Here is a 20,663-nt window from a genome sequence, read left to right as displayed (position 1 = left end):
GGAACTAGAAATGGACATGCTGTGTCAAATCATCAACACCACCAAAAAGAAGAGCACTTTTGGATGCAGTTAATAATGTAAGATTTGGTTATTTTAGCTCTAATCCAGATAACAAAAATCATAAACCCTGACATTTAAAAGTATGTTCTTATGCTTTCAATTGGAAACCCTTTGCATAGCTCAGCGAACACCTACCTGCTCTATCTGTATGCCATAGCCTTTGAAGGCCCCATTGTCCCAGGAAGTATTTCGGTAGATGTCATCGACTCTGTCTATCAATTCAATCTGCGTAGGAAAGAAAAACAAGTTATTTAGTTCTGAGCTTTTGTGTATGGAAGTTCAAGGCACTCAGAGAAGCTGCAACATATTTATCTAGAAAACACTCGCTTCAAATTAAAATTGAACCTCATAAAACACAACAGATGTATTCACTGATCCAAAACCAACAGTGCTTGGATCCAGAGAGTATTATCAAATATCCCTGAAAATTTTCCATCGTAAAAAAGCAGTACAAACTTTGCTACTTATCACTTTCATCTGTGTAGTGGAAGAGATAATATTAAGAACAAGACATCTTGGGACACTTTGTCCATATAGTAGTTTTCCAAGTTTCTTTGAGGGGAAGGGCAGAGGGAACTATTTTTACTGCTTTGTTTTAGCACTACATTTAACTGATCCCAAGGCCTGCTTCCCTCTCCCAGGCAGTAAACTATTGTTTTTCCTCATTATGGTTCAAGTACAAGGTTCCAGAAAGTCTCTTGTCAGTGTTCACAATCAATACCTCCCTTTTCGAGCTGCTCTCGTCTTCTTAAAAAGAACCTTCTCCTAAATATAGACCATCAAAATTGCTCAGAATGAAAAATGACATTCACAGACACTCAGTAATAGCTTGCACTTGGTTTTTCCAATCCCTGTCTTGTTTACAGCACACATCAACCCGGAGAACACAACGGTAGGTTAGCCTGGAAGAATCGTATGTCAGATGCTGAGATAATCACATCTCTGAAAACAGGATGAATTAAGGCTCTGTTACCTGGGGAATGTAAACATTTCTGGGGACAGAAAGGTCAAAAAGCCAGCAAAGATGGAACAGAGTGATTAGCATGTCAAAAACTCAGGCTCAGAAAGAGGCTCTTGAGAAAGAACAGATCTCCAAGAGTGGTTTCACTTGTTTTCATCTCCAGTCCCAAAACCCACCCATTTCTGCTGTGGGGCTGTAGGCAGGTGTTCTATTTCATAACCCCACTTCCAACCAAACTAGTTGTCTACTGAGCCTATTTCTAATTTTATTGTTCTGGACAGAGAATCCTGGAAGAAGTTAAAGTAGTATACGAGTTGTTTTTGCCTCCCATGTGAAATTTAAACGTGTTTGGACCATTTATACCAAAATTCAAAGTCTAGGAGATTGTAGAACTCTGACTGAAAAAAACAATTATTTTTTTAGGGAGAAAATAGGATAGCTGCAAGTAGTATGTGAAGGGAAGGGATTTGAAACTTGAAAACTATTTAACTACAGTATCACTACTACAGAATATTTTAAAGCATGAATTTGCATTTCCAAAGATAAAAAACACACAAGCATGATATAAATACATATGCTGTAGAAAAGCAGTACAAGCAGTACGCTGTTATAACTACCGAATCACATTTTTCCCCATTTATTCCAACAAATCGTAACAGGGTATATTTACTTACCAAATAGTTTATAGTGGTACTCTCTTCCCCCCGGCCCATGTACTTGAAGAAACGATGATCTGCCACTACCAACATCTTGCACGTGTTTTTGGAGCTCTCTGGTATGGCTCTTTTCTTCCGGTAGACACTTGCTAATGTGAATGTTTAAATACAAATAAACACTCAACGAGCTGTCTATGGCCATGTCTATTACCCATACTTAAGACCTGAACACGAGTCTGGATGGGTTTTGGTTGTTTTATTTTGGGGGAAGGAGGGGAGGGCACAACTCTTAAGTTTTGTCTTCATAACAGTCCTCAAACTTGTTGTAAGGAGAGGAATGTATAGTAAGGAAATTGAGTTATTCAATAGATTTACCTAGAGTTTTTATGGTCGTCACCTCAGTCCTAACTCTTGCTCCTGTCCCCAGTCATTATCCCCATCCCTGCTGATGCAGTAGAAAACAGAGGAAAGATGGATTCACAGCTCTCAAAAACTCATCACAGCTCAAGCTGGACTCTTGGAGTGGCCACAGATACCAAACAGCTCCCAGGGCACAGAAGAATAAAGTTGTTTGAACATTCCCCTTAAAAAGCCTACCTACACTAGTGACAAGTTTCTTCCTTTCATCATTTTAGGCTTAGTTGGATGTGGGGCAGGGAAGAGGGCATGAAAACAAGTGCTGCTTTTTTCCTCCAGTGACTTAGAAGAGTTAAACTAGAAGGGACAACGCAGATTATTGCCTAGGTTGTGATCTTACTTGCCTACACAAACAGAATTCAAGCTTTCAAAGGTTCTGCTCTCGCAGGGTACGGATGCTCACCTTCATTTTGCTTGCTATCTTCCAGTCCTTTTGGCAACAGCTCTTCTTCGTTCAGTTTTAAATAACCACACACTTTGGGGGATTGCAATCGTGAGAAATCTTTAATATCTTCAGATCTGTAGACCAGCAGTCTTTCATCTTGCTCGTTATCTATAAATCTCCACAGTGGCTGACAGCACAAGAGCAGCAGAAATGAAGGTAGTTAGGAACACAGCGAATGTAAAGACTGAGAAAAATACATACATATACGCACAGCCAAACCTCCACAGCTTTGTGTGTACACATACACACATAAATTGGACTATAACGATTTAGTGCCTATAAATACGTTTGGCAACAAAAGTACACTCCCAAGAAAGTCAGCTGAATTCAGCCATTTATGCTACACAGGCATCCAAAGATCTAAGGACGTCTTAACAGAGCAGCAGCAGCCATCTGATAAAGCCGTAGAAGAGAATTTTTCGTTCCCTCCAGAATAAAAGCAATCTGAGGAGGCATCTCAACCTTCTCTGTTCCCTCCAGTGCAGTATTAAGGCTGGCACAGCTCAGGAGTTATCTGGAACACGCCAACAAATGTGCTGACTGGAGGCACGAGTTAGCTTCTAAGATAGCAGCTGATACGTAAGTGTGCACCACACCACCATCGGAGCAGACTCTTCAACACTCCTAAGTCACTTATAAGTGAGCGAAAATTTCTCAAAAAATCAAAGAAAACCTCAAAATCCCAATATAAGCAGCTAATTGGATAGCAGTTGCGTACTGAACATCGTTTGTTTCTAGTGCCACATCCCTATTATTATCTCTAAGTAACATCTACAGCACCAGCATCAACCACAGCCCACCCAGAGGCAGTTCTTTGGGGAAGGCCAAGCAACCCAGACTCCAAGACTCCCCTGCAGACTACTTGACTCTCGGTCTCCCCTGGGCTTTAGGCGGTGCCCTCTGAACTCCAGACAACTATTTCTTTGTGATAGTTAACCATGACTTTCAGTTCACAGCAAGAAGGTCCTGAAACACACAGGCTGTGCCAGGCCAGCAGCCATACACGTCTGTGGTATAAAACTGAGGGCAAATGCCCCATACCCTAGGGTAAGGCAGGATGGCAGTAAGGATTTATACGAAGGCCCAGCTTTTCCAAACAGTGAGGGCCATGAAGTAAAGGAAGGCAACAATGGTGCATCTTTGTCCACCTGTTGGGAACGGTCTCTGGCACCTACTGACTGACCACACATAGGCACGATCTCAGGTTGGTTAGGGGCCAAAGCTGACCCTGTGTGTTGGGTTTATGTGTTTTGTTAGCAGGGGGCTGCAGGGGTGGCTTCTGTGAGAAGAATCCAGCAGCTGCCCCATGTTAGATAAAGGCCAGCGGAGAGGAGCCCACGCAGGAGCAGGAGGTCTGGGGGGAGCTGCCACCCGTGGGGGACCCGTGCTGGAGCAGTTTGCTCCTGGGGGATGGACCCCGTTGTAGGGAGCCGTGCGGGAGCAGTTCTTGAAGAGCTGCTGCCTGTGGGCAGCCCCCGCAGGCTCAGTTTGGGAAGGACGGCATCCCGTGGGAGGGACCCCACGTGCACCAGGGGCAGAGAGTGACCGTGAAGGAGCCGCGGAGATGAAGTGTCAGGGACTGACCGCAGCCCCTATTCCCTGTTCCCCTGCGCTGCTTGGGGGGAGGAGGTGGAAGAAGGTGGATGAGGGGAAGGTGTTTTCAGCTTGTTTTCTTTGTTACTCACTTCCCTAGCTTGTTAGTAATTGGCAACTAATTATATTAATCTCCCTACGCAGACTCTTTTTTGACTGTCACCGTAATTGTTGAGTGATCTCCCTGCCCTTATCTCAACCCTGGAGCCCTTTCCATCGTATTTTCTCCCCCTTCCCCTTTGAGGAGGAGTGAGAGAGTAGCTGTGGTGGAGCTCAGCTGCCCAGCTGGGCAAAACCCACCACGCCCAGGGACGCTAACAGCCAGGCAGCATGGGCACGCTGTGGCCTCAACGCCGCTGCCTACCTTTATTTAGCTGTTCAGACATAGCTGTAAGGAGCAGCCATGGCAGAGTAAGGAGCTGTACTGGAAACTGAGACATGCTTACGTTATTCTTGGACCACAAACACTAAAACTGCTTTCAATCACAAGCAGCTTCTACAAGCTCTCAATGCAAAGCACAAGTAGAGTGGTTTGGGTATTCCAGTCACATTTTTATACGAGTAGAACTGGGTTTCTCAGGCTTACCTATAATTCTGAACGTCTTCTGGTTTGGAGAGGATTGCAATACCCATATAACACTTAGCCATAATTACTGTTATTGAGCCATTCTAATACAGCTTGTGTCTGGGAATAAACTGCTCTGAACAAGTCATTAGGATAGTCTTTAATTTATTTATCGAATTCTTTTTTAAACCAATAGTTTAAAATAACACAATGAAAATGGGGAAAAAAAGAAATAAGGGGGCAGGAAAAAAAAACACATTTTTTTAAACAAAGCTCAAAGAATGGGAAAAAATCCAAGACCTAACAAAGTCAAAATTTTGGAAAGCTCAAACCTCAACTCTGCTCCAAAGGCTGCATTGTTTATTATTCTAAAGAACAGGATCACCACTAATTACTAATGTTATCCATTCCTGCTTCTAAAAGACCTATCTCCTTCCAGCTATATCTAAAATATGCAAATGTCACAGGATGGCACTCACTAATAAAATTCAGCACAAAGTCAAATTGGTTTCACATTTTTCTGCCACCTCCCTATTCACCACAAAACAAACACCACCCACCAAGCCTATATTGAGCTACAGAGGTGTCACTGTGACTAGCTAGAAACACCCACAGGAGAAAGAGCTGATTGTCTGAATACTGCTTTCAACAGTAAGGCATACCTCAATATTGTATTCTTCTCCATCGGTATTGATCCTTACTGTAAAGTCTTCATCCCCAATATGTGCCACAACCTTGGAATTATGCTCCCCTTTAAAGATTAAAAAAAATAAATCAGCTCCATTTGCATGCATTCCTACAAAGACACCAATTTTTGGTTGTTGGTTTTGGTTTGGAATTTTTTTTTTTTATATATATTTCAAGCCAAATTAACCTCCTCAGTCTCTGGAGAACACTATACTGAGCAGTTTAAAAAATAAAAAAAGGGAACCAGCACTCTCTCTTCAACCTTAACCTCCCAGTGGTCATAAGCATTAAGTCTTGGATTTAACTGATAATTTTCAGGTAGCATTGTGATGGCTCTGAGGATTAACAAAAAGACAAAATATTTCTGCCAACACAAGCAGCTTGGATCCCACCACTATCAGACAGCAATTTCACAGCGTCAGCCTGCATTCTAGTGGAAGAGACTTTTACCACATCACAAGGGTGACAAAAATCAAAACAACTTAGCGGAAGTATTAATGGTAGACTAAAGTGGAACAAGACACCCCTTCTTTCCAGAAAAGAATCTGATTTATCCCATCATAACCTCCAAAGAATCCCATTAAAGTACTTTAATATAACAATCTGGGCAACACTGCATCGCCACTACCTGGGTTTTGCATTCTGCGACAAGAAGAATTTAAACCCCCAAATTCCAGATGGAATTAAAAGCACCATTATCATCTTCAAAAATTAAAAATAAAATCACAAGCTGCTGCGTGGGCAAATTTATCTTCACACTCTGCCAAACTAAATAGAAGAGCCCAATCTTAGGAGCTTGGTGCAATAGCTTAAAAACAAAAAAAAAAACAAAGCAACAACAAAAAAACACCGTCAAAAAAACACCACCAGAAAAAACGGACTGGCATGAGAATAAGAATAAACTCTACTTATTCATCCTAACCATATTTGATGAAAATGAATGCAATATACCATTTGCTTTGGCCAAGAGCCCAGCTGTGCATTCTCAGCACTGACACACAGCCTAGTCCATACTAACCAACGACGTGTCCAGTGAAAAAGTCTTGCCATTGAACACGGTACTCCTTTTCCTTGCCTTCGCCATCCACAATTAATGCTTGAAATTTTTCTGAAAAGTGTTCAGCAGTTGCAGTTAAGTATAATTTAAAGTGCCTGTAAAAGAATTTACTTCCATTTATTTTTAAGCAAACTATACACACAAGAGAAACAGAAACAGCTTCCTTTTTACTGAAGGTCCAAAAGAAGTTAGAAAGCATTAACTGTGATAAGCAAACTACAAAAACATGTATTCTGTAATTCATAACTGTAAATTGTTAGTACTTTATAGAGGATTTTTAAAGTGTTAAAGATGTTAAATTAAAAAAATCCACAGGAGTCGTGGTTTGCTCGTGATGCACCTTCTCGATACGCATTTAAGCAAAACCAGACGCTGCTAACGTATCTGACCTGAAGGAAATCAGACCAGGGAATCTGTTCACCTGTTTTAAGTTAAATTATCTTAAAGCTCTTGTTTTCTAAAAGAATATAGTCAGAACCCATACGCAGAAATCTGAACTCTGTAGATTTGTGCGTGTCCCAAAAACACTGGTTATTGGGGAGTGAAGACCTACTCAGGAAAGGATGCACATTGGCTTTTGCCTTCCGTGGTCTGTGGGTCAAAGATTTTTGGTTTGTCCCTCTATAATTATTCCGTAATCATCACTGGCAGTATTGCAACCTATTTGGTGCAGTGGAACCTCACCATGAAGGCAGGGTGCACGAGGCAGGGCAAGACAGGGACAGCCAGACAACATCTGATCCTGTTAACCTTTTATAATTGCTACTTAAAAACTAACCCCCAGCATTTAGAGACAAAAAACCATAAATACAACTTGCACGACAGTTGTAGTTGTAGGGGACAGCTGGAGGAAGGCACATGAGAACAAAGTAGACAAAAGATGTCAGTGGAACAAAACCGACCTACACTTGTTAACACAAAATATTCTTCTCACCTCCCTCCCCCATTTCAAATTCACAGTTTCAGCACTCAGATACCTGCAAGGGACTTGTATGAGACTGAATAGCATCTCTAAAACTTTCATGCCTACTTTCTTTACCATACTTTTCCCCCAGTGCTTACAATTCCCAGCTTGTTAAAGAGGTAGAGTTCTAATCAAATGCAGAATTTACACACGGTAGGAGCAGGATTAAACCTCTGGGTGGGAGGAATATCTCTCGGGCAACATGACACACACCCTCCCCAAATTGAAGGCAAGAGATTTGCAAGAACCAGAGGACAGTCAAACATGACAGCGTTGCCAAGATGAGGTAGAAGCGGAATCCATCCCAATAAGTGGAAATAATCTACACAAAACTAAACCTAAGAGAAAGACCCAAGAACAAAAAAAAAAACACTAAGAACAAAGCAAGAAAAGTCTTAGATGAATGCCATTTCTACAAACAGAACGATACAACGGAACCTGACAGATTTTTGTGTGTCCTCCGAGTCTCTCTGAAGTCACTCACACAGCCATGCAGTTCAGTAACTTAAAAAGAACTGGCCAGTCATGGCAGAAAACACAGTAACTATGTCTGAGTTTGGAATTGTCTCATTCATCACGAACCGAAGGAAAATATTAGGCTACTTCATTGCTGATGATTTAATTACCTTTGCAGGGCTGAAAAACTCAAGAGCCTCTCTACGTGTGTCTCAGGCTGGAGGTCTCTCTTCCTCAGCGAGTGTTGCTGGATGCTGGACTGAGAAAGGATGTCATAGTCTGAGAGCATGGATTCAACTGTGTCTGGAAAAACAACAGAGAAAGTGTTATAGTTTTGAGAAGCTCTTTCACAAATGCACACATAAAATGACAATATCGAGCCTCCTGTAGCAGGATCACAGCTTGCTCTAATTTTAGGAAAACCACCGTACATTTCTGTAACGATGCATTTTGTGCAGTCAAGTAGAAATCACAGCATGAAACAAGACGCGATCAGAGATGGAGAAACAAAAATTATTTCACATCTTACAGCACTTTTAGAGCAACTAAGCCGTCATTTTTACTGCTATGGCTGCGCAGAGCTCACGCCCTCCCTGGCTGCCTCCTGGAAACCAAGCCGGGGAGGACGTTTCCCATTGCTCTGGGATGAACAGCTTTCCCACTTTGCCTGCTGCTCCCCACAATAATTTAAAATAATTTAACCGAGGAAACTCCTACCAAGTTCACCGCAGGTCAGGACTGCGGTTATTACCTTTCTGTCCAACAGCGGCCAGAAAATGGATGGCTGCATAGTTTAATTCATCAGAAATAACCAGCCAGGCACCTCATGCAAGGCATCTCCATGCTCCCCAGCTTCTTACCATCATAGAAAACTCCTCTGATTTCCCTCCTCAGAACATGAAAACCTCTTCAGAGACTGACTTACACCACCCAGCCACGTAACCTCATGCATTTTATTACATTTTAAAGACAGCAACACCGCTGCTGACTGTCACAACTAGCGAGCTGAGTTTTACTGGCTTGTGTGCAACACGCCAAGGCTGTCAACTTGAAACCCAGACCGGTGCAACCCCTGAAATAATTCCTTTTTAGTTTTGAAAACCTGACACTCATTACCATCACTTAACCCCAAATCAGAGAATATCGAAGCTGGCAGGAACCTAGAGCCCAAAGGAGCTTTTAGGAACAGGAGTACCACTGAAGTCCTGGCCAGCGCAAGCATCTCGCTTCGTATTTCACGAGGAGGACAGCGGGGAGAGCGAACCATCAGCATACGCATGCTCGTGTACGCTGCAAGGGGGGAGCTGAACAACAAAAAAAAGAAGCTCCTCACACCCTTCTCAGCCCTGCACTGGGCCACACCAGCACAGGCACATCCTCCCCAGCCACCAGCCTGCTGACAGCTAGGCGAGACATCTGCGCTTTCTTGCCCCAGAAGCCACAAGGCAGCAGTTCCCAGGCTGCTCCAGAGCGAGCCGCCCCTCCCCTGCCGTTTAGCAACACAGGAAGGGCAGCGTGGTTGCAATTTCCTGATTTCTGTTTACAACCCTTGCAGGTCGAGAGCACCTGCAATCGATTACGGAGCTTTTGGGATTATATGCAAAAGCAAGTTTCCACCACCTTCCTCTGCGGCGTGTTTTTCCATCCTACGTGCCCCGCTGCTGCGTGCCAGGTGCCTTCATCGCCTGCTCGCTGCTTCACTACAGGGAGAAAATACCTTAAAAAATGAAAAAGCAAGTATCTGTTTTCTTTAAAAAGCCCATTATATCCCATAGCTTATGGAATGGCACCTTCTCTCAACCACATCCACTTGGGAGGAGGGTAGGGACAGGCAGGGAGAATGAATTACAAACAAACCTCATTAAACTGTCTAGTCCTCAACTCTTTTTAATTAAATGTGAGATTCTTTCCACACGCCCAGCGAAAGCAGACCCCTCAATTAGAGCCAACGCTGATACACGGGACGCCAAACGCTGCCTCACGACACATTTGAGGTATGTGGGCCATGAAGCAAGAGAGGCGTGGTCCCACCGCTGCGCGGGGACTCGCCAAGCTCAAGGTCTGCCCGAGAGGCACAACCCCAGCTGCAAAACACGACGACTTGCGCTGCTTTCCACCCCTGTACGCAAAGCACAGCCCCAAACCGGGGGAAAGTCATGCCGAAAAAGCAAGAGGCAGCTGCCGTTACGGCCAGACAGAACGACTTGCGTCTCGGTCTTGTGGCAGCAGCCCTGAGAAGCCTGCTAAAGAAATCAGGTTCTTTATTTGCTAGGCAAAGGGAACTTCAGAAGTCCCGCTCCGCCCCAGCGCACACACACATACCCGCCTGGAAAGGGAAATGCCTTCCAGAGAGACGGCAAACGGGGTAAGAACAAGAGCTAGGGAGCTGATGAAGATGAGTAAGAGTTCTCTCAAGGCAAGAGACGCAGCAGGGGACACTCCTAGTTCCTGTAACACCGAAACAAGAAAGCACTTGTTAACGTTTCCTCGTACCCTTCCGAAATTTGTTTGCTTTTCATTTTACTTGCGACATATAATTAGCTTCTAGGACATGCTGCTGCTAGACACAAATCTGCGAACTGATTTGGGTATCAGACAGACGTGGAAACAATCTGTTTGTAACACGCTCGAACCCAAGTTTTTCTGTTAAATTTTCGTACTGTGAAAATGAATCCGTGCTCATGGCTTATTAAACATGAAAGATGAAGTGTCATCGTTTCAAACAAAACGCAGAACTGTGCAGAGGCCAGCTGCACGGCAGTCCGTGGAGGGCAGCCACAGCAATCACATAGCTGAGTACTTTTTATTCAAGTGTAATAATCTGTCTGGCATTCCTTCTCCATTATCTTCACCGTGGTCCAAGAGTCCTTCCCTATGGACTGCAACAGCACCGAGCTGACTCAGGTTTTCCCAAACCACTTTCCTGCGGTTCCTTCCCTTCCGTCCCCTCCTAGATTGCTGCATTCCTCTCTTTTTGGAGAAGGACACCTCAATTTCATCCTGATAACCCCAATGCTTATTCATTTTTTATTATTATTTTGTGACAGTCAGCCTTCAGTTTATGGTATCTTCTCTCCTGGGGAGAACTCCCCAAAATACCCACTGAAAGCACTCAGGTTTGTAAGAGAAACTGGGAAAGAACATCGGTGACACAGACGATAATCCCAAATCCTCAGGAACAAATCCACAACAGCAGATTCCCCCGCTCGTAACCTTGAAGTCACCAGTTTTTTCCCTCCTTTTCTTTCACTTCATTTTAAGGCTAAAAGTCCACTACCCCCAGGCTTTGCAATTTAACACAGGAAAGTATCTTTTAAGGAAATTATGGGCCAATGCGCGTTGCATCAGACTCCTCCACCAGCAAAGAGCTCAAGAATGTGCTGGGCAACAGCTTAGCGGAGCTGGAAGCCACCGCGTATTTGTTAAAGAAGAGGAGGTTTCTCTCCAAGTGTTCTGCTACCAATTCAAATACCAATGGCATCTTCCTCCAACCACCCTGGCTTTCAGAAGCAGAACAGTAAATTCCCATGATCTCATGCCCAGGCCACTGTCCCGAAAGCAGCAAGGAAGTGTGGCAAGTCAGCCATTTCAGAAGCATTCTTCTGAATGGCACTATTCATTCAAAGGTTAAGCTTTTCGAGAAACATGAAGTTTTAAAGCAGAAGACGCAATTAATATTCTAAAAATCCTCTTCACAGTTATCTGATGATAGAAAATACCTCTGGTTAAAACGCAAGATCCAACAGTATTTTAAGGTGTTACCTTCAGGAATTAAAAGTGACCACAAGAGTATCAGAGGAGTCTGCAGGACTGATTAATGGATATTGCTTCTCCAACCATCCCAAAAGGAATAAAACCAGAAATAAATCTGGTGTGGAAAGGCAGAGGGATGGGAAGATAAGCCCTGGAACGAGCACAGCAAGCACACTCAGGGAGGATTTTGCTGTGTGACTTCCATCAGTGGTACCTCCAAGCCTGAAACAAGGGCTCGAGCCTATATTTTGTGCCACCTGACTGACTTCCAACTGGTATCAAGCACTCAAAAGCTTGTCAGCAGCTCACAAATAACTCTTCTGATTCAGCTGGGCAGTGACTGAATGGCCGAAGGGCTCCACGTTCTTCGTTAAACCATCCAGTGCTATTCTTCTTTGTACCCAAACGCATGTGAATTAAAGCACAGTAACCAAACAGAGCCACCTCAGCTCTAACTCACAGTCTAATCCGGACCAAAAAACGCAGCCTGGAGCCTTTCCAACCTGAACCATCCGAGCTGAAACAAGCCTCCACCCCAGGTGGAAGAGCTGCCCTCGTGCTTGTGGTGACAGTGGGTCACTGCTGGCCGCGCAGGAGGCTGCTTAGCACGAGCCTCATCTGTCAGGAGGTGATGCTGTCATGCCTAAATGTCTACAGCTGCCTTCTCTTAGCAGTTTACCCTGCTTTCAGGGAACTGTTAATGAAGAGGACACGATGAGGAGATCCAGCTGGGGGAAGCTGTTCCATAATCGTCCATTACAGGCACTGCTACATCTTCCTCCAGTACATCTGGTACGGAGCCACTGCCAGAGACCAAAAGTGAACTGAAGCACCCTCATCCCATGCGTGTTCCCCACGCTTTGGAGAAATCACCTTCACTTGTTTCCAGCACAGTGCCTGCCGTTCTGCTCGCGACATGTACGTGAGCGGGAGAACGTGTGTGAGAAGCAGGTTCGGCGCAGGAGCTTGCCGTGCCTCAGCCTGCTCCTCAAACGCAGCACGGTAGAGGCTCACGCTCTGTTTAGACACATTTCTAGACAAACTTGTTAGTGAGACCCGGCCAGCCACAGGGGCACCGCCGAACGGTTCACAAGGCATGTTTCTGAATCGACCCCAGCTGCAGCGAACTTGCTAAACCACATCAGAAAACGAAGTGCCTGCCTTCAGTTAGTCACCGGCGCGGCGCAGACAAAGCCTCGGGGTACGGTTACGCAGACGTGGTGCTGGGAGGGAAGGCAGGCATGTGGCAGGCTCACCAGCCACCAGCTACCCCACGGTGTGCTCTGCCTGCAGTTTAAAACTCCCTCACACGCCTGACGCTCACAGAAGGGCCCAGCGATGGATGCTATGGAAAAGCCAGCAACCTACGACCCGCCTCCAGCTCATCTCGGGACAACCTTACTCACTTTATATTGCCTCAAAGCTTTTTCCTACAGTAAAATATTGATATTGACGGTATAGATCCGTAAGTGTGCAAATTTTATTTAGCAGAAGCCACACAGATCATGAAACCGCTGTTTCTGGTTATTCTGAATACAGCTGAATACCCCTGATGGCTTCTACGTGTTACCCCAAACACTGCCAACCTTGACGTTGTTCTCCTTCACTGAGCACATCTTAACCGGGGACCAGCGAGGAACAGCATTTATTGTTTGATCTGCTTGATTTAATAACTCAATCTGTCTTATCTGTGAAAGCAGAGAGTACTTTTTGAAGAAAAAAAAAAGGCAATATACCGCTCAAATATTGACATTATAAAAATAAGGAAGCCCCCTGAACTAACGTCCTCACACTCAAAGTGAAACAAGGGCAATACAGCCGTCCCATCTTAAACCAGAACAGCATCACGTGATGTGATGCTCAAAAAAAAACACCCCAAAAAATCGCACTGCTTTCATATATCCTGCAGACAAGAACAGCCAAGTCACAGGATGCAGCCTTCTCTGGAAAGAGATCATTTGTCTGCCTCTCCCAAAACTGTCTCACTACTGAGCTTAGCCACTCCACGCCACAAAATCCTGATGCTTCCCAAAAAAAAAAGAGTTTGAGCGGAGCTGATTCTAGGCAGAGACTAGTTACTGTCTGGGCTACCCTGGTGAGACCAACCCGCTTCTCCCTGCCTGGCTGCATTTCTTCTCCTTTGGGATATGGCTTGGCACTCGCTCAGATGGGGCCTTCCAAAATTCAAGGCCCATCGCTAGTACTGAGGGGCAGAGCTTGGCAGCTTCAGCAACGATCTGAAAGATGAAAAATGAAATCAGGGATTGCAAGGGATGCCACGTACTTGTTCAACGCTGCCTTCACTGTGGATCAAAACTGAGTAGGTCGCTGCTATGGGTACCTCTCTGCAGAACAGACCTGCCTTCTCCTCTCACCCCCCAGTCCATGAGCAACGTAGGTTAAAAATGCAAGTTTCAAGGAGAAAAAACAACAACGACAAATAGTGCACATTAAGAGCAGCACGGGAAGACAAGGAAGGATATTGCGAACGGAGATTAGGGCATGAATCACACAAATATGGGCTAAAAAGCGGACAAGCTGCAGGCTGACAGGCAGCATGGTCACATATATCTGCGAGGATGACAGTCACCAGAAAGACCATCAGAACCACCGGCGTTGAAAGGACTGCAGGAAATCCCCAAAATGAGCAAGTTGCACACGAATCCTGTAAGGATGAGCAAGTTGCACACGAATCCTGTAAGGATGGCTTGGATGCCATGCACGGCAGGACACACTGCTCTCTGCCATGTGTAATAAAAGGCTACCCAAGAGCCAGGCTACTTTAAGAAAGGACGCCCCTTGATCAATCTGGGAGAGGGGCAAACTCCTGCAGGTTATAAAAAAATCTGGTGGGACAAAAAAAAATAATTAAATCAACCTGTTTACAGCAGATGTTAAACATAAACTTCTATCTCAGATATAAATCTCTACCGACTATTAGATGGATAATTAAATCCTGGTGTAGCTTTAAGAGCTCAGTCGGGAGAACTCTGTGCTGAGCTGGCTGGCCGCGTGCCCCTGCTCGGCCCTTCTAACCTCAGAGCAGAAAGCCGTGCTGGGGCTTTTGCACAAACAAAAAATTCCCAAGTAGTAGAAGGGTGAAATTGAGATGAGTCACTGCTGCTATCAGCCACTGAAGTTGTCACTTTTTACTCTGGGAGAAAAAAACAAGCATACAAAGACAAAACAAAACAAAAAAGTTGAATGCAAAGAAGTATTTTACTTTTTCATAGAATGGCTCGGGTTGGAAGGGACCTTAAAGATCACATCTTTCCAACCCCCTGCCATGGGCAGGGACACCTCCCACCAGACCAGGCTGCCCAAAGCCCCATCCAGCCTGGCCTTGAACACCCCCAGGGATGGGGCACCCACAGCTTCTCTGGGCAGCCTGTGCCAGTGCCTCACCACCCCCTGAGTAAAGAATTTCTTCCTTACAACTAATCTAATATTAAATACCCCTACAGAAACGTCTGCCAGTGCACAGCACAAAAATCACCCTGACAATTCACATTCAGTATGGCAGGCTACGTCTGTATCAAGCATTTGCTGCTTGCGCTAGAGACAAGGTGAACAGGAGCCAGTATTTTTATTACTTAGCCTGTAGTGCTGCCTGTGGAAACCACTGCACCTAAAAATACCTGCTGCGATTCTGAAATAATCCCACAGCATCCTGGGCTGGCATCACACGCTGCAACACCCTGTTATTTGGCTTCGTGCTCTCGGATTCTCCTCCACGTGGTGCACTGAGATATACACCCGAACTTCAGCTTTGGGAGACAAACCGCTAAACTGGCTCGATCCGAAATAGCTATCTTGCTTGGAAGGATATTAAAATAGGGTAAGAAACGGGAACAGACATGGCAGACCACGGTAGCAAAGTTAGTTATGTTACTTGCCCCTTACCTAAGTCTTGCCGTAGTCTCTAGCGCACAGACTTCAGTCCAGAAGGACAAAGTTTAATCCCACATAAGGATTTTGTCACTAATTATCTCACTGCACACTCTTGACGCCGAGGTAAACTTGCAGCCCGTTAAGTCCCTTACAGATGGTTATATTCCAGGCTTTTAGGACTTCCTGCGTTTTGTCGCACTAACAGTGATGTGTAATTTAAAACTGACTGTGAATGATTTTACACTACCTTCTGTATCACTCAGCTTCCCCAGTCGGTTCATGAACACCCACTGCCATTTGTTTTTTTCACTCAACAACTTGTAAATTGTCGTCCACGATACATCATGTCCATGATACGTGATGTCCCTCGTCCATGATACATCACGCAGGTTTGTACTGAACCATTTCTAATGGGCTGCTACTTTAGCTGATGCAGTTTATTTTCAGTTCTGTCTGGTATTTCAGCAGTCTGGAGAGAAAAATGATCCAAGCAGAAGTTATCTGCCTCTGATTTTATTATTGGTCTTTTCTTTATTGCAGAAGTGAGTGGTTCAAAGACTGTTACCTGCCCCAGATAGTAACAGCTGTATTTCTTTCAGTCCCCTGCCTAGCTTGTGATTAAAAGATTTCATTTAAAACAAGTAACGTTAGATTAATGCAGACTTTTATATATAGTAAAACCATATGCTGGGCAATCCCAGACACACACTGGGTAGTGGCAGCTCACTAGTAACACCACCTTGCTGTAAAACAGACTTGAGCAGTTCAGACAGACGCATCTGGCAACACTGAAGCTGGGTACTTGCATCACTGTTCCTTCCAAGTCCATTAAGCCCTGTTATCATACCGATGTCTGAGCTCCAACAAGCAGCATAAATATTTAATAGTTATAAAAGGTTATTTCCAGAGATAAAGGACGACTGAGAGGGGAAAAATTTAAGATAAGCGACATTAATTTTTCAAAGGCAAAACTATAATAAGTCATTGTATTGACTAGTAGAGGATCTCAGAATACCACGAGTTGGAAGGGACCCATGAGAATCATTGAGTCCAACTCCCGGGTCCACACAGGACCACCCCAAAATGAGAAGTGACCAACATCTTTTCATCTACTTACACTATTCTTTGTCAAATTCCGTTTTTCCCTATCCTTTGTCCTTGCTGAAAAAGTATGAACTTTCAAAGACATAGGCGAGAAAGTTCTTAACTATAAAATGACAATCCTTGAAACTTCATTAAAGAGACCGCTTGTCAGAAATCTGAATTATTTCAGTCCAGAAAACTCAACCTCTGCGATTAAACAGAACAAATCAGAAGATACGTTAGAAGATATTTTAGAAGACTGAGCTGTGTATAAGATTAGGAAGACAGAACTCCAGCAAAAGATGAACATAAAAACACAGTAAAGTAGGAGAAAACATTTCAAAGAGCAGCTTGTCAAAGACATAAAGCTAATACTGGCAGTAGCTTTTATTATAATGAAAAGAAACAACCCAGAGAAATATTCCAAGGGGCCTGTAAAACAACTAAGCTGCAAAGATGACCCCAAGAACAGATGCTAAAGGCCAGTACCAAAAGAGTAATTCACCTTTGCATTCACCACAGAGGAGACTAAGGTTCCCCAAAAGCTTGTCGTGACATGATGAATCTAAAGAACTGCCTCCAGTTAAAGACTCAAGAAAAGGGGCTTTAGAACAAACCAGTAAAATTACCGATAAGTCAACAGAACACGTATGTATTAACCCAAGAGTTATAAAGCACCGAAAAGATGAAACTGGTCAACTACTAATCCTGGCAGGCAAGTACGGTGCCACTGGTCTTGCTCCTGGTGGACTGAAAGGTGTAAGAGCAGCACCAATTTCCAAAACCATTCCAGGTACCACGTAGGGGCTTAATATGCCCACCTTCCCTGACAAACTGGTAATAAGAACAGCAAACTGTGAATTACTCACCTTGCGGCTGAATAAGATACTAGGGAACAGTCTATGCTACCTCTTTATGGAATTAGTGCCTATTTAGTAGCTTTCTGAAGGGACGAAATGCGTGGATAAGTGTAACGCTATTAATCAAACATGCCCAGATTTTAACAAATTTTAGACAAGCTCCCTCACAAAATGCTTCTATAGATTTAATTTACTGAATGAGAGAACAACAAAATCCTTCAAGAAAATCAGGGTGGTGTTAAGTGTGAAATAACACATGAGAAAAAAAAATCATGTATTTGTGACAAGCATTTCAGCATGGTTGTCACCACTCAGAAAAAAATATCTTGGCGTGACTATTCAACAAGAAGAGAGGCCAGAAAATTACTCAGAAAGAAAACAAAACCAAAAGCATTCATCACTATGCTTCATCGCTACAAATCCACAGTACCTTTGTATCACAAATACTACCTACAGTCCTAGTCATAGATCTCAAATAAATAAAAACCCAGTACAAACAGAAGGTGCATACACAAAGGTAACAAAGACCAATTAAGTCATGAACTTTTTCCCCATACTAAGAATTATTGCACAGACCGAGATTTTCCCACTTGAAAGAAGAGCGTGAAGGAAATGAATAGTTGTGTTCCATATTCACCATTGCTGGCAACAGAAACCACAGAAATAGACAATGTTCAGAAACAAACGGAAGAAAGGAGTTTCTCCTCCATGCATTACGGAATAACATTGGCAAGCTCTTAGTCCAGACATGGTGGTATGAAGGCCACGTCTACAAAAGGCATCAGATAAAGCTCACAAGTTCATAGCAAATGGGTCCTTTAGAAGGCATGAAATCTGATGGCTCAAGATACGAGCTCTGCTTGAAGAAATCCCTAGACCTGCTTGAAGTTGAAGGGATATGCTGTATTTGTTGTGTTTCTGTTACGCTTCCTGGAACATCCACTGCTTCCTACCCCCCTACCTGCTTCCTGCAGTGACTAATCGCTGTGACCTGCACAGAACAAAAAGTCAACCTGAGGTGTGGGAGAGTGGGACAGAGGTACAGCCTGGATGACTGACACAGTATCTGTCAAAGAGAGTTAAACAAAGAGAGGGGACTTGAAGCAGTCACTGTAGGCAGCACCACCTGGAGACATCCAACTGACTGGGTAACGAGCAACTGCTGCCTCTCAAACTCATCTGCCATTTCATTTCAGAGAGAGACTTTTGCTCATCAGACAGAAGTTTGCAACTTAAAATAAATGTTTAGGTGCAAAACTAAGGTTACAGAAGTAAAATAGTCTTCCTACGTTCAGCTTTCTGGAAGTCACATGCAGCTCCAATAGCTTCAGGCTCTCTCTGCAACAGCGACTCTTCAAACCAGAGCTACAAAGAGCAGTTTACGTGATCATCCTGCTCTAGCATAATGGAGACTCCTGCAAGGAAAATTCTTTAGCAGACCACCAGCGTGAAGATAACACTGTCATCACCTCCTCAAAGAGGCTGACAGGTCCCAACCACCACGCATCAGTGACACCTTCAGCTATGGAATAGTGCAGCCAGCAGAACCAGGGAGGTGATCGTCCCCTTGTACTCTGCTCTGGTGAGACCACACCTCGAGCGCTAGGTTCAGTTTTGGGCCCCTCACTACAAGAAGGGCATCGAGGCCCTGGAATGTGTCCAGAGCAGGGCTACGGAGCTGGTGAAGAGCCTGGGACACAAGCCCTGCGAGCAGCGGCTGAGGGAACTGGGGTTGTTTAGTCTGGAGAAGAGGAGGCTCGGGAGACCTTATTGCTCTCTGCAACTCCCTGAAAGGAAGGTGTGGGGAGCTGGGGGTCAGCCTCTTCTCACAGATAACTAGCGATAGGACTAGAGAGAAATGAGGAGACATTTCTTCTCAGAAAGAGCAGTCAGGCATTGGGACGGGTTGCCCAGGGAGGCGGTGGAGTCACCGTCCCCGGGGGTGTTCAAGGACAAGTTGGACATGGTGCCTGGGGAGGTGGTTTAGTGGCGACGTCGGTGGTAGGGGGACGGTTGGACCTGGTGATCTTGGAGAGCTTTTTCTGCCTTAATGACTCCATGTTGGGAAAGGAATCATGATGAGGTGGGACTGACAAGGCTTACACGGTCCCACAAAAGGTGGCTCTGCAGGCACCACCAACCCCCCGTTGGAAGCAAGCGTGCCTCGCCCCCCGCCCCCCGGCAGCGCCAGGCTACAGCCCCCCAGCAGCCCCCACCCCACAGCCCCTTCCCTTCTCCCTCCCCCCCCCGACCCCCACGGTCCCGCCCCGCACCTTACCGTAGCGCTGCCTCTGCGGCGGGCGCCCCAGCGCCTGCAGCTCGCCCGGCCCCCCCAGCAGCAGCAGCAGGGCAGGGAGCAGCCACAGCCGGAGCCTCATGGCTCCCTGCCTCCCTCCCTTCGCATCCAGCCCTGCCCGTCCTTCCTCGCGGCCCCCTCACGCCGCGCCGGGCCCCGCCGCCATCCTGGGCCCGCACCCGGAAGCGCGGCCGCCCGCGCGGAGCATTGTGGGGCGGGCGGCGCCGCCATCTTAGGCGGCGGGGCGGGGAGAGGGGCAGGGAGGCGGGAGCACGCCCGTTCCCTCACAAATATCTAATACCTGCTGCTTGGAGTCGTAGGAGATAGTAGTAGCGCTCCTTGGTGAACCTGAAGGGCCTTCGTAGTTTTGTGTGTTGCTGAGGGCTGTTTGTGGTGCTCGCTACCGCAATGGTTCCGTGGGTTGCATATTTGCAAACAGCACCTGCGTTAATAAAGGTGCACGAGAGTGGTGTGTGGGTTATAGCTATGCTGTGGTATGCCAGTTAATGTTGGCCTGATTTTCTATTCTCAGATGCTGATGATGTACTTGGCAGAAATGAAGAAAAATATCACCTACCCTGATTCTTGCCACACTGTTCATTAGTTAACCTAAAGCACTTAGCTATGGCATGTAATTACTCATTTTTTTTCATAAGGACAAGCATACTGCTTAAAACAAGAGTGTTTGTCTCCTGTTTTTGTTTGTTTGTTTGTTTTTGTCTGTAGTGATGGGAAGATAATAATAAACAGCTGGTGAAGCCTTTTGGGAGTATGCTTGGAGTTTACAGCAATTTGCATCTGTTGACTCCCTAAATCAGAGGTAGCGTCTAGCTTGGCAGCTCTCAATGTATATATCCTTCAGAAATTTGTCCAGCTGACTGTGCTACATGTACGCTTGCAGTACACGTAACATCCTGCA

General features: G+C 45.1%; 1 protein-coding gene across 3 annotated transcripts in view; it reads right to left on the bottom strand.

Annotated features, from left to right (window-relative positions):
- The window catches only part of ADAM17 (ADAM metallopeptidase domain 17), a 34,198-nt gene extending 14,246 nt beyond the window's left edge, over positions 1-19,952 (bottom strand). The window contains exons 1-7 of one of the 3 annotated variants that reach the window (XM_040551685.1): positions 19,727-19,952; positions 8,032-8,164; positions 6,403-6,536; positions 5,360-5,448; positions 2,498-2,666; positions 1,696-1,826; positions 196-285 (exon numbers count right to left, since the gene is read on the bottom strand). In XM_040551685.1, the coding sequence (XP_040407619.1) occupies positions 196-285; positions 1,696-1,826; positions 2,498-2,666; positions 5,360-5,448; positions 6,403-6,536; positions 8,032-8,164; positions 19,727-19,826 (846 nt within the window). In that variant the 5' untranslated portion in view covers positions 19,827-19,952. Of the gene's footprint in view, positions 1-195; positions 286-1,695; positions 1,827-2,497; positions 2,667-5,359; positions 5,449-6,402; positions 6,537-8,031; positions 8,165-9,481; positions 9,522-15,252; positions 15,397-19,726 lie in introns of those variants that run through there. The other 2 variants (XM_040551686.1, XM_040551687.1) reach the window with 2 other exon arrangements.
- Between the last annotated feature and the right edge of the window lie 711 nt (positions 19,953-20,663).

Source organism: Cygnus olor, chromosome 3 (genome assembly GCF_009769625.2).
Source record: "Cygnus olor isolate bCygOlo1 chromosome 3, bCygOlo1.pri.v2, whole genome shotgun sequence".
Taxonomy (NCBI): domain Eukaryota; kingdom Metazoa; phylum Chordata; class Aves; order Anseriformes; family Anatidae; genus Cygnus; species Cygnus olor.
This window is presented reverse-complemented; position numbering and strand designations above follow the sequence as displayed.